Below are 11,546 nucleotides of genomic sequence, written 5' to 3'. Positions count from 1 at the left end.
GAAGCCTTTCAGGACTCGCAGGTCTCCCTTATCTCTATTCAAAGAATTTCAGTCTTTGATCTAGCTATTAGAGCAGGTTATGAGTCTTAGTCATCTTTGTTTATTTCACTTACATTTGATAGTCTTTCCTTTTATTCACTTTATTATTGCTTTTTCTGGTTTACGTCTACTTCTGTGACCCTGTGGTTGAGATGCCCTTCGGCACTGTACCCGTCACAGGCTAGAACACACCCTTGCCTCACATACTTGACGTCCACCTCTTCGTTTTACTTATCGGTGTTGCTTTTCTATTTAGAAGTCTTTGAGTTTAGCTCTTTCTACAGAAGGGACTTTCTTAAGAAGTTGACAAAATTAGACAAGCTTAACTTTTGAAAGAATTTTTCTACATTCTTTAAGCAGTACGAAAGCTCTGATATTGCCGCAAACTCAGCCAGTTCCTAGCTGGAGCGGGGCTGGAAAGAACAGGACTGTAATAACAAAGAAACCTCACACTAAGCATGACTACAAAGAATGGTTTTGTGGCATGTGACAAATCTGGTCAACCATGTAAGTGAAAGGAACACCACCAACTCCCTTCTGGCTATCCTGGCTTCGTAAGTAATTGTCTATCCCAACAAACTCCACTTGTGTATGGCACCAGCTTTCACCCACAGTGACCTTAGAAAATAAACCTAATACACGAAGAATCCCATGGCAGACAGAACCCCACTGTTTTAATCACTTTAGAAAATGTTTTAAGATGTTTTAAGAAGTGACTTCTGTACAAATTCAGGCCATGTTTGAATGTAGAGGCCTAACGTAACTGTAGCACTTGATAAAGGTTATTTTAAAGGGCCATGTGAAAGACGGAAATACAGAGGGACCCCTTGGGTTGTTGTTTACTTCTAAAAACTTAAACCCTAATCAGGTACTTCGAGACCTTTTTTCAACACTGGCCATGTCTTAAAATATGCAGGACAGATCACCAAGGGATTTGGTGGTTAGCTAAACACTGATGGAATGAATCATTTCAGTTTGTCATGCAGTTTTAAGTCAAGATTTAAGGCCCTGCTTATGCCTCCTATCAAGAGTAAATATCACACATCCTGTTTATAAGTACTAGCTTGTTGTCCACGGTTCTTCAAAGAGCTCGTGACACCCCCTTAACTCACACCCCACCCTACCCCCAATTTCCTGCTCATTGGGTGCTATAATCCTACTCATTTTTAAGAAATGCCTCCCTCAACAAAATACTCTGCATTACAGTAAATTTTAAAGAAAATACTTTATTACATCATGAAAAAAAAGGGCATCAATCAACTAGATTCATACTTGTTTGAAAAAAAAATTGAAAATTTATTAATTAGACAGTATGTGGGCATCCTGTTCCACATGGGAATGAGAAGATGCTATAGGTTCTCTAAGTATTGCACAGTCTGAAAAAAAAAAAAAAAAAAAAAAAGAACCAAAAAAGGGAAGGGGAGAGAGTGAGAAAAAAAATAATCACATGATCTTGGGAACCATCTCACATTATGAATACTCTACCAAGAAACATTTAAAAAAGAAAACCCTTTGTTTCTACAGTAGCTTTGAGTTTACAGTTCTTGGAATGACTGTATTCCATTGAAGACCTCTCAGTAACAGGAAGCTTCACTTTAGCAATCCCATGTGCAAATATTAATAAAAAATATATATAAAATAATGCAGTTCGACTCTTGCCATCACCTCGGCAATCATAACACCTGTGAAAACTTTTCTTCTTGAAAATGGGTTAAGCTGTAAGTTTAGCCTGAAGCTCCATTTCCGCAGCCCGCTTGAGTGCAACATCCACTAGAAGCTGAAATCCACTAAAATCCTGGTTGAGGTCCGGCGGAGTAGGGGGCGGAGTGTTGAAAAGACCACTCTGCGGATTTGCACTTGGTCCAGATTTACATGAGTCCTCTGCGTACAGGAGGGAGGTGTCTGTGAAGCTGCCCGCCGCTACCCGCTGTCTGTCTGTGTTCTGTCCCACACCTACCGGCTGGCAGAGAGGGAAAGGCACGTCTTTCAAGGCAGTCACAGTGGTATGACAGATCACTGACGGACGCGCCAATATCGATCCTGGGCACGACGGCTTGGGCGACAGCGGCCTCCCCAGCGCTGGGTTCGGTCCAGCTGTACAGGAGTGAAATGGGCTCTCCTCTAGAGCTGGAATGAAGTTTTTGATGCCCATGGCTGACTCCACAGAGCTCGCTTCAGAAATCTTGGCCCCACGGCGGGAAATTGTGAACTGATTTGGATCTTTGCCATCTTTTCTCAGCATGTCTGGGAGGAGCCTGCGGCGGGCGTTGATGAACCAGTTACAGACCTGAAATCATACGGGTATGCTTCAACACTCGGCAGACACATTCTGAGAACCTTCTGTGGGATGCCTAATTGATATCTCTCTTTGCAGTAAAGAAGGCATGAAAAGGCTTATCGGAACTTCCAAAGTTATTTCAAGGTATTCGAGCCCGGCCTAGAGAGAGAGCTATTTCCTGCCGTAAACCTCCTCCTCTTCTAATACAAATTCCCTTTTTTTTTTTTTTTTTTAAATCTCATCGTCCTTAAGCCTTTTCAGGAGGAAGAAAAGGATAAAAATTCTCAAATGTCTGAAAATGAGTTTAGGGAGGGAAGTTTACCCTTTAACGCTCCCCCTTATTAACCTATTACCTACTGCCCCAGCATTTAAGTTAACCAACTCCAGGAAAACTTTTCCTGTATGAAAAGGGCCACTCCTCCCAGTTACTGATTTTTCCCAGTTCCAATGACTGTGTCAACAGACATAACATGAATTACCTCACTGAAGTCTGTCCTTGTTTAAATATCAAACCAGTCTCCTGGGCAATAGAGGAAGATTTAACCTCCTCTTTATGTTTGGTGCATAAAAGAAGGCCCTTTTAGGCATTAAAGGAAATGCTATTTGACAGATGACTGTCAAGTGTTTCTGTTTCTCTCAATAGTCAGTTATTAGCTTTTAGTACTTTAAAGTTTTCAAGAGAAAATTCTTCTTCTTCTTTTTTTTTTTGAGTGGGGAGGCATTTGATTTGATAAACAGGAATGCTATAAAATGTCTTCGGAAAGGAAAAGAAACCACCTCCCCGTGCATACACTCGAGTTCTTACCTGTAGTGTAGACAGGTGTGTTTGTTGGGACAGTAATGCTTTTTCTTGCTCTGAGGGATAGGCATTGTATCGGTGCTCATACAACCAGTCACGGAGAATCTGAACAGACTCCTTGGGCAGGTTGCCCCTTCGCCTTCTCTTGCCTGCACCAGCAGAGGAGGAGAGGTCCAGGGGGATGTCCATGTTGTCATCATCCTCCGTCTCACTGCCTGATGCCGAAACAACACCTGGTCAAGGACAAAGGCTTTTATCAGGGGAGCACCGAATGCACAGCTTATCTCTTCTGACCATATAGTGTGCAACCATACTGTCTTGACTCCTGGGAGCCAAGCGAAGGACCAGTATTTTCTATTTTGATGTATCAGACCACATGTCAAAGTCTCAAGGGTAATCTGACCAGTGGCACGTTATAGATTCTCAACCAACTGTCAGGAGCCCTTTCATACCCACTTTCCTGTAGAATATAACTTCTCACATTCCTTCTGAGTGATGCTCAGAAAAGTCCAGTGCAGCGGGGGGGGGGGGGCGGGCAACGCTGCACCCAAAGTGAATAGTTTGTTACATGTGAAACAGAAAAGGTGCTTCAGCAGATGGAATGTATCTAACAATCTTTTCTTTGAGGTCATTGCTAACTTAGGAAAAACAATCCAAGGGTCCTAATGTACATTTTAAATGCTACTCTGCCTCCTTCTTCCATTGAAAGCTGGAAACAAAAGGGCAGAGTCATACATTTATCCCACTTATATAAGGAGGGAAAATTACACACTTAACCCAGTTTATATATATAAAATATATATATATATATATATATATATATATATATTCGTTTTTTGTTTTTTTTTTTTTTAAAGTAGGCTCCACATCCAGTGTGGAGCCGAAAGAGGGGCTTGAACTCACGACCCTGAGATCAAGAGCTGAGCTGCAAGCAAGAGTACGACACTTAACCGACTGAGCCATCCAGGTGCCCCAACCCAGTTAGATTTCTAAAGGTAAAATCTATGTCAATTTTTTCTGCCAACTCCATGGTCATTTCTTTCTCATTGCTACCTACATTTATTCAAACTAGACACCTACTTTTAATGGACAACACTACCGGTCACGTTTTACTAAATACAAACAGCCACTGAAGTTTTCAGTTTCATTACACAAAAATATTTTTCTACTCCTAGTACTTGAGTAAGAGGTCAAAAGATGCTAATACTGAATAAACTTTTTAAATTTCTATAAATTTCAACTGGCAGTTTAATCAAAATCTAAATACTAGATACCAAGAACTAGAGTTCAGTCTTAAATTATTACATGACAAAGAAAACTGAATATGCACCCCCCCCCCCAGGAAACTCTCTTTTGTCTGTAAGTACTTTAATCCTACCAGAAATCTTAAGAATTCACAGCCATAGAGAATATTTACATCACATATAATAGACCGGGGTCAACAAAAATTCAGACCTGGCTCCTTTAACATTTAAACATAATTTTGAGAACTTTAAAAAATTTAAATTACAAATGCTACAAACCCTCCCCCCTTTCAAAAGGACAACTGGCAACTCTGAATGACTAAAGAAACATATTCTCTATTTTGAAGACAATCTAGAATGTTTAAAATGTAAATGAATTACAAACTATCGCATGCTTGAAAATACCAGTATTTCTATATAAAGACAATTAAAATAACATGAAATTGAAAGAAAATTGAAAGTTCTTAACTTTGTTGATGCAATTCAGAGTGGTTTACCTTGATAAAAAAATAAGAGAAATATTCCACAGTGATAAACCATTCGATGCATTAAAAAAATTTTTTTAACCCATCCTTTTAAGGCATTTTAACACTCAAAAAGTTACTCATTCCAAGATTCGTTGATGAGCTAGCTCGCAGTTAATTGAGTCTGACTTCACTTGGGGACACATTTTTAGTTTTGGACTGCAGGGGGCAGATGGTGCTGGAGGGAGTGTCCACAGAAAAGGCAGAACCTTCCAAAGACAAAGTAAAGCAAGTTCTAACAAAAGAGCAGGATGATCTTGCAAATTCACTTTAGCTCAAGGCTTAACAAACAGCCATCAATAAACAGCACAAGAATCCGAAGTTTTAACCGCCATGTATTTGATGTTCCCTTTCCCAGAAGTTTTCATTAAACTGCTTAAAAAAAAAAAAAGTTAAAAAAAAAAGAGGCACATTTAAAACTGAAACCGCTTTCACTGTAGAATAGATGAGAAACTTTTAAAACCTATATTGAAATTTGGGTAAAGAACTATTAATACCTTAAGAAATTAGAAATGAGTTCCTGTTTTACATTTACCTTAATAAATAAAGAAATCTAACTTTTAAAAAATGTGTCAAGTAATTGAATGACTAAGGCAAATTTGAATAAAGCAATTTGTTTAAACTCTTCAATGTCTGAAAAGCCAGACATTCTTCTCAAGGTTATAATCCCCCTCCCCCCCCTTTAAACTAGAAAAGTGTGAAAATTTCCTCAGTGAACAGTGAATTCCCAACTGTAAGTTGATAATAACAAAGAGTTTGAAACAAACAAACAAAAAACCCCTGAAGCCTGCCCTTTGATCTGCTTGCTCAGTTTGACAAGAAGCCTGATCTTTCAGAATAGGTTAGTGACACACAAAAGGGTTTCAGTTAAGCAACACTAAAGTGCAGTGTGACTTTACTCTGTTCTCAGTTCATTTAAATAAATGAATGCCAGGCCTCTGGACCTCTTAACAAGTATTTCCAATATGTGCACAAAAGCTGAAGTAACAGGAAGTTAAGACTTCAAGTTCCTTGGCCACACCAGCTGATATTTCACTGCAGCAAACCACGTTTGCTGCTGTCAGGACTGTTTTCATTAAAACTCTCCCTCCGGATTGTGGCTCAGCTTGGAAAAACAAAAAGACTTTTCCACGTTACTCATTTCCTATTGTAACAGCTTTTGAAAAGTTTCCCGGTTACCACTTGTTTCCAAAGGTCCTGCTCTGCTTACACTTTAAAAAATGTGGTGGCGGGGGAGGGGGATCACAAGCCTCTTACCCCATCCACATACAAGGAAATGTTCAGAAAGCCACAAGATGGCCTATGGATCCCACAGCGCGAAAAATCAATCTTTTCTTAATAGCACCTGGGGTTGGGAGTGGCGAGGGAAGGCCAGAGATCGTGGTTGTGAAGTTGGGACTTTTTAAAAATATCTGGAAGATGCCAGAGAAGGATCTAGAAATAGGAATAATCGAAGGAAAAGTTTAAGTATACAATTAGGAAAAATGGAAACCTAACCTAACAAGTTTCCTGATTAGAGTATCTCAGGAGATGTCACGGGAATCGTAGTTAACACCCCAGGCACAAACTCCAAGGTGCGCTTGGCTGGACCCAGCTGGAGAGCAGTTCTAAAGCAAGAATTCCAAACTGACAGAGACTAGGAGTAAAAAGACTTCGGGGATATTCCTCACTGAATCTTCTCTGCTTGTTTTAAAGCCAGTCGCGGGGTGGGAACCTTTTGATATCCTCAGCTTTCTAAAGACGAGACACTCTTATCACAAACCAGGCTTACCAAATCTCGGGCCCTGCAACTGAGTTTAAAGTACTTTTGTCTCCAAGAAAACTTGAAAAGATTTTCACAGACTTTTATAAAACAGACAACAGTCCAACTGCACAAGCCAGGCAGGACAGATTTCTTCCCGGCTCCCGGCTGAGCAGACCCGGAACGCGAGCCCCCTCCAAGGTAGTTTTAGGAAAGGGGCGGGGAGGCAGGACGCAGGAGGACAGGAGGAGAGGGAGGGGCCCGGGAGGGAGGACAGCCAGGGAGGCTTTTGTTCTTGCGAGTTTCTCAGCCTCAATTGAAATCGGCCCCTCCAACTACACGACTAGAGGACTTAAAGAGTTTCAGATTACAAGAAGAAACTAGAAAACGGTGCTGTGAATCTCAACATTCTGAGGGTCTGCCCACCCTCAATAGGATTTGCCGGGAAAACCTAAAAAGGGAAAGAAACTGGGCAATCTCAGCAGTCTCGGCTCCCCCGCACAAGCTGTGAACCAGTCGCAAAGTTTCCCTTCCAACACGTCACCTTTCATTGTTTCCATGAGTCGGCGCTCGGTAGCAGGCAGGACCTTACCCGGCGCGCCCCGGGCCGCTGACCCCGAATATTCCCACCCCGCGGCCAGCCTAGTTCCTCTGCTGGGGGGGGGGTGGGGGGAGAGGGAGACCGGGAGGTACTCGAGGGGGGCTCCGGGGAAGAGCGAGGGGCGCTGGCGGTGGGGGGAACGAGGAGAGCCGCGGGAGCGTACCCGAGGGGCTGCGGGGGAGGACCTGCGAGGCAGATCTGCGCTTTCCCCATCCGAGCCCGAACAATGGGGGGAGCCCGCCCCCGGCGGAAACCCAGCTTTGCTTTCGGCTCCCAAGAACCACTGTACAAAAACAAACCCAACTGATCTCCGTCAGTTCCACCAGGAGAGCGAGAACGCCTTCCAGTAAGGATCTAGACCGGTCAGTCCTTGTCGAGGTGACACAGCCTCCCAGACGCCACCCCAGGCGCTCCCCGCGCGCGTTTGTTACCGAGTCCTTTTAAACATCCGAACCTCTAAACCCTCAACGTTCTCACTGTCCCTTGGGGGATGGTTCGCTGGGAGTCCTACCACCAACTACTATGACTGTCCCGGGTGTTGACATTTAATTTTACTCTCCCTGGGAAAACATGGGTTAAGAAACTCCGCGTGTTTTGAAGCCACCGGCCCAGAATGAAAGGAACAGAACTCCAAGGTGAAAACGTGGCCGAAGGAACCCTCTTGGGTTGAAGGCTGCCCCACTAACAATATTGAGTTTTGACTGTATCCGCTGGACGAGTCTGAAAGAATGTGGAGTTACAAAAACTCCGGGACGCTCCTGGGCATGCGCAGCAGCCCCCCCCCCCCGCCCCCGCGCTGGCTTCCCTGAGCGATTAACTTCTGTTTTGAACCACTCCACATAAATCACAACAGAAAAGCCAACTCTGGCTCACCACGGAACGTTCGGGGTACCTCCCAGTCAGGGACTCAAAAAGTTAACTTCAAAAGGGAGTTAACATTCTTTGACCTTTCGTGGCGGTGGGTTTTTTTTTTTTCCTGTGTATTTTGTTTTTAAACCAGACTGACGGCAAGTTTTAGTTGTAACGCTTCCAGAACGCTTCGTGGAAACAATGACAGACTCACTCTGTGCACTTACAACCAAGCCTGCTTGTCACACTTGGACTCATTCTGACTACACGCCGCTTTAAGCTGCTCGCCGTCAGTCCTAACTCTTCATCTTGCTCCAAATTCATCGTGGGAAAACTTTTAGAGGCTAGGAGTTTTTAAAAGTCTAGCTTTCCAATGCTACCGACACCCTCGGGCGGTTTGGGGGCCAGAGTCGCATTCCTTGATTGTGAAAACACCCCATCCCCAGCGAAGAGAGTGCCCGGGCCCAGCTGGGAGGGAGTGGGGGCCCGGGAGCACAACTTTCAGACAAAGGCGCCGCCGCTCCGCGGTCCCGGCCGGGAGAATCGGGGCGGGGGTCCCCCGACCCGGCCCACACCTCCGCCCGCAAGAACCAGCGAGAAGCCACGCGGCGGCTCCGCGGAGCGTGGGGTGTCCGCTGAGACAATGAAACTTGGAAGCGCACAAACAAGGCGCTGAGCGTGTTTCTTGACAACGTGCCAGCAGCGTGGAGAGGCCCGTCTCCCCACAACAGCCCCTCGTGTTGTGTCTAGAAGGAAAACAGCAACTGCCATTTCAGACGCAGCCTCAACAAAGAGAACCGCGGCGGTTCCTGCCTGAGAGCCCGGGGCTGAAAAGTCCACCAAGTCACTCTCGCCCCAAGCCCGGAGGGGCCCGGTGGGGCCCGGCGAGCACATTTCCCCGGCACCCGCGCCCACGGCGGGCACAGCCCGTCAAGCCTTACCTTTCTTGCTTTTCATTCTGGAGCTCCCCTTCCAGCGCGAGGCGATGCTGGGGTCTCGAGGGGCCAGGAGCGGGGGCGAAGGGGGCGCGCGATTGTCCTCCTTCCGGACCGACTCTCCCGTAACTTGTAGGACGCGCTCCAGCCGTTATTGGTAATCAAGGCGCTCGGATCCCAGGCGCCCGCTCCTTGGGTGGAATTCAAGTGACACTTGGGCTTCCTCCTGCCGGGATCTTCTGGCAGCCGGCTTGGGGACTCTCCCTCGCCCAACTCGCTCCCCTCCCCACTCCTCTCCTTTGTTCCCCGCTCCTGCTCGTCGTACCTCGGCGCTGTCAGAGTGAGAGAGGCGAAGAGGGAAGGTACAGGAGGTCCTGCCTCCGCCCCCAGCCGCCCGCCCCGTCCCCCGCCCGCCCCGCCGCTCCTCCGCCCCTCCCCCGCACCTTCCAGTTGGGGAGGACAGCACCGAGCTCTCGGGCCGCGCTGCCTCACTCCGCGCCTCCCCGGCCGCTGTCACCCGTCCCTCGTGGGGGCGGCTGGGCCCAGAAACCCGATCCTTCCTCCCTGCTGCGCGCACGCCGCCCGCATCCCTCGCTCGGCGGCGGCAGCGACACCAGCCGGGCGCCCGGGTTTCTCCTTTGGGCCTTTCTTCCTCGGGCTGGCGAGGGTGCGTTTGGTTAGGAAATTGCAACAGATGGAAAAAGGCTGCCCCCTCCTCCACCCCGGGGAAGAAAAGGCTCCCCTCTCGTTTTTGACAGCTGCCCCAAACTCCACCGTCCCGGCTCTAGCCGCAGGAGAAGACAGCTGCTTCTGATTCAAGGGGCGGGGCACCGTAGGAAAAGTATTCAGGACAAGAACCAACTTCTTCCAGAATGCGCGGCTGCCATTGACACGCGGGTGCGGCGCGTCGCACCCTGCCCTTCCCGGGGCTCTTCCTCCAACCCGGACGGCGGTGGGTGGATGGGGGCGGTTGGGGGAGGAGAGTGAGACACAGACACCCCAGGCAAATGTCTGTTACCCCGGGCTAAGGCTGTGAGTTCCGGACTGGATTGCAAGGCAGTTTCAAAATCTAACACGTTGCGGACAGACACTTGTCATGCTCACATGCTCTTTAAAAAGTCTCAGCCTGGGGACTGCCCGGGCGCGCGCCCGCCGCACTGCAAAAACTCGGCCTGAAACCCCCACCCTCGGACCCAGGCGGATGCCGCCTTTAAGGAAAGGGGGCGACCACACTGGGGCTGCTCATCTGTTTCGGTAAACAGTCTACTTTTAGGACTTAAGCCCTGTTAGGGGACCCCTTCTCCCCTCGGGTATTTCAAACAGAAACTACCCATTGAGTAAACACATGTTCCTGTTGGTTTATTTTGGTTGAGAGTTAGGGCTCCAACAGGAGTTCCTTGATGAGATTACCCTTTTAAAAGACCAGATGCTGTTTGGCTGATTTCAAGAAACGCCTGCCCCCTCCCCGCCCTCTCCGCTGGGTCTAGTTTTCGCGTGTGTGTCCCGTTGTTTTTGAAGTAAACGAACTGTCGCATGCCGCTGTAAGACTTTCCCCATCACTTAAAAAAAAAAAAAAAAAAAAAAAGCCAAACCGTAAATAAGCCTAGTAGAGACGTCAGCGCCCGAGTCTGCCTCCAGTTTCGGCTCTGTGCTGTTTTTGTTTTGTAACTTCGATGGAGAAGCCGGCAGGAAAAGCTCCGTGGAAATAAGGTTAAACCCGAGGAAGACTAAGGCAGCCAAACGATGACTAACTAGACTTTGGAGCCTCTGTTTTAGGATTACACTGAAAATTAAAGCCAGCCTCCCACCCACTCGCCCTCCCAAAAAAAGACACCCCCGCCTCGAGAGTGAATTAAGGCCAGAGTTTACAAAGCTTGGGTGGTTTTACCAATTACAGGACTTAAAATGAATAAACAAGGAAAAAAACGTCATTCTAAGAAGGCAGCAACCTTACGATTTTTTTCTTCTGTGGTTTGCCGACTGCTCGGCACCTAAGAGAACACACATCTAAAACGGCAAAGGGGGGGGGGGAACATGGTCCTAGGGGAAACCACCAGCCTGGAAGCTACCCTGCAACTTGCTGGAGCGCAGTTCCTTCCCCGGGCCTGGCTGGAGATGAATCAGCTGCTGCGCCCGGGTGCAGGACAGATGTGGGGCGGGGAGGGGGTAGGGGGCCGCCCGTTAGAGGGCCGCAGCGCTCTTGCATTTGAAGGGTTGTTTGTTGCGGGGATTGGTGGCTCGTATCCGTTGGGGAACTGGGAGGAGGGAAGAGAGACGCAGGGAGGAGGAGCCGGGGGCCGGCCGACGCTGCGACTCCGCGGTCTGAGTGGCAGGAGCCTCGTCTGGAACCGGGCGGTTACTGGGGAGACGCTTTGTTTGCTAACTTCGAAAGCTGCTTCGGCTGCCTCGGCCGCTTTCGAAGCCACTCCACAAAACACGCCTTCGGGTCGGCTTAACCCTCCCCCTGCCCGTTTACACAAGCCCGAGACAAAAATGTTTCCTTCTGCGTGGTTATCCTTGGCCACGCGGTGGCTCT

At 47.5% G+C, this 11,546-nt stretch overlaps 1 protein-coding gene across 4 annotated transcripts; it reads right to left on the bottom strand.

Moving 5' to 3' along the window:
* Positions 1–1,291: 1,291 nt before the first annotated feature.
* Positions 1,292–11,132, bottom strand: TGIF1 (TGFB induced factor homeobox 1). 4 transcript variants are annotated; one of them, XM_032421443.1, is made up of 4 exons: positions 10,603–11,132; positions 9,017–9,342; positions 3,123–3,349; positions 1,292–2,326 (listed from the first exon to the last, which is right to left on the bottom strand). In XM_032421443.1, the coding sequence occupies exons 2-4, from the start codon at positions 9,030–9,032 to the stop codon at positions 1,751–1,753; spliced, it is 819 nt and encodes a 272-aa protein (XP_032277334.1). In that variant the 5' UTR covers positions 9,033–9,342; positions 10,603–11,132; the 3' UTR covers positions 1,292–1,750. The 4 variants fall into 4 exon arrangements, with proteins under 4 accessions (XP_032277334.1, XP_032277336.1, XP_032277333.1 ...); XM_032421445.1 differs by lacking the exon at positions 10,603–11,132 and adding an exon at positions 9,873–10,243; XM_032421442.1 differs by lacking the exon at positions 10,603–11,132 and adding an exon at positions 9,454–9,787.
* Between the last annotated feature and the right edge of the window lie 414 nt (positions 11,133–11,546).

Source organism: Phoca vitulina, unplaced genomic scaffold (genome assembly GCF_004348235.1).
Source record: "Phoca vitulina isolate PV1807 unplaced genomic scaffold, GSC_HSeal_1.0 scaffold24, whole genome shotgun sequence".
Lineage (NCBI taxonomy): Eukaryota > Metazoa > Chordata > Mammalia > Carnivora > Phocidae > Phoca > Phoca vitulina.
The sequence above is the reverse complement of the archived record's forward strand: the minus strand, read 5'-3'. Positions and strand labels throughout refer to the sequence as shown.

What these genes read in the sequence shown, in the direction of transcription:
- TGIF1 (XM_032421443.1), bottom strand. An exon ending in CACACCTGTCTACACTACAG is followed by an intron (nt 2,327 to 3,122) that starts GTAAGAACTCGA and finishes GTATGATTTCAG; the next exon opens with GTCTGTAACTGGTTCATCAA.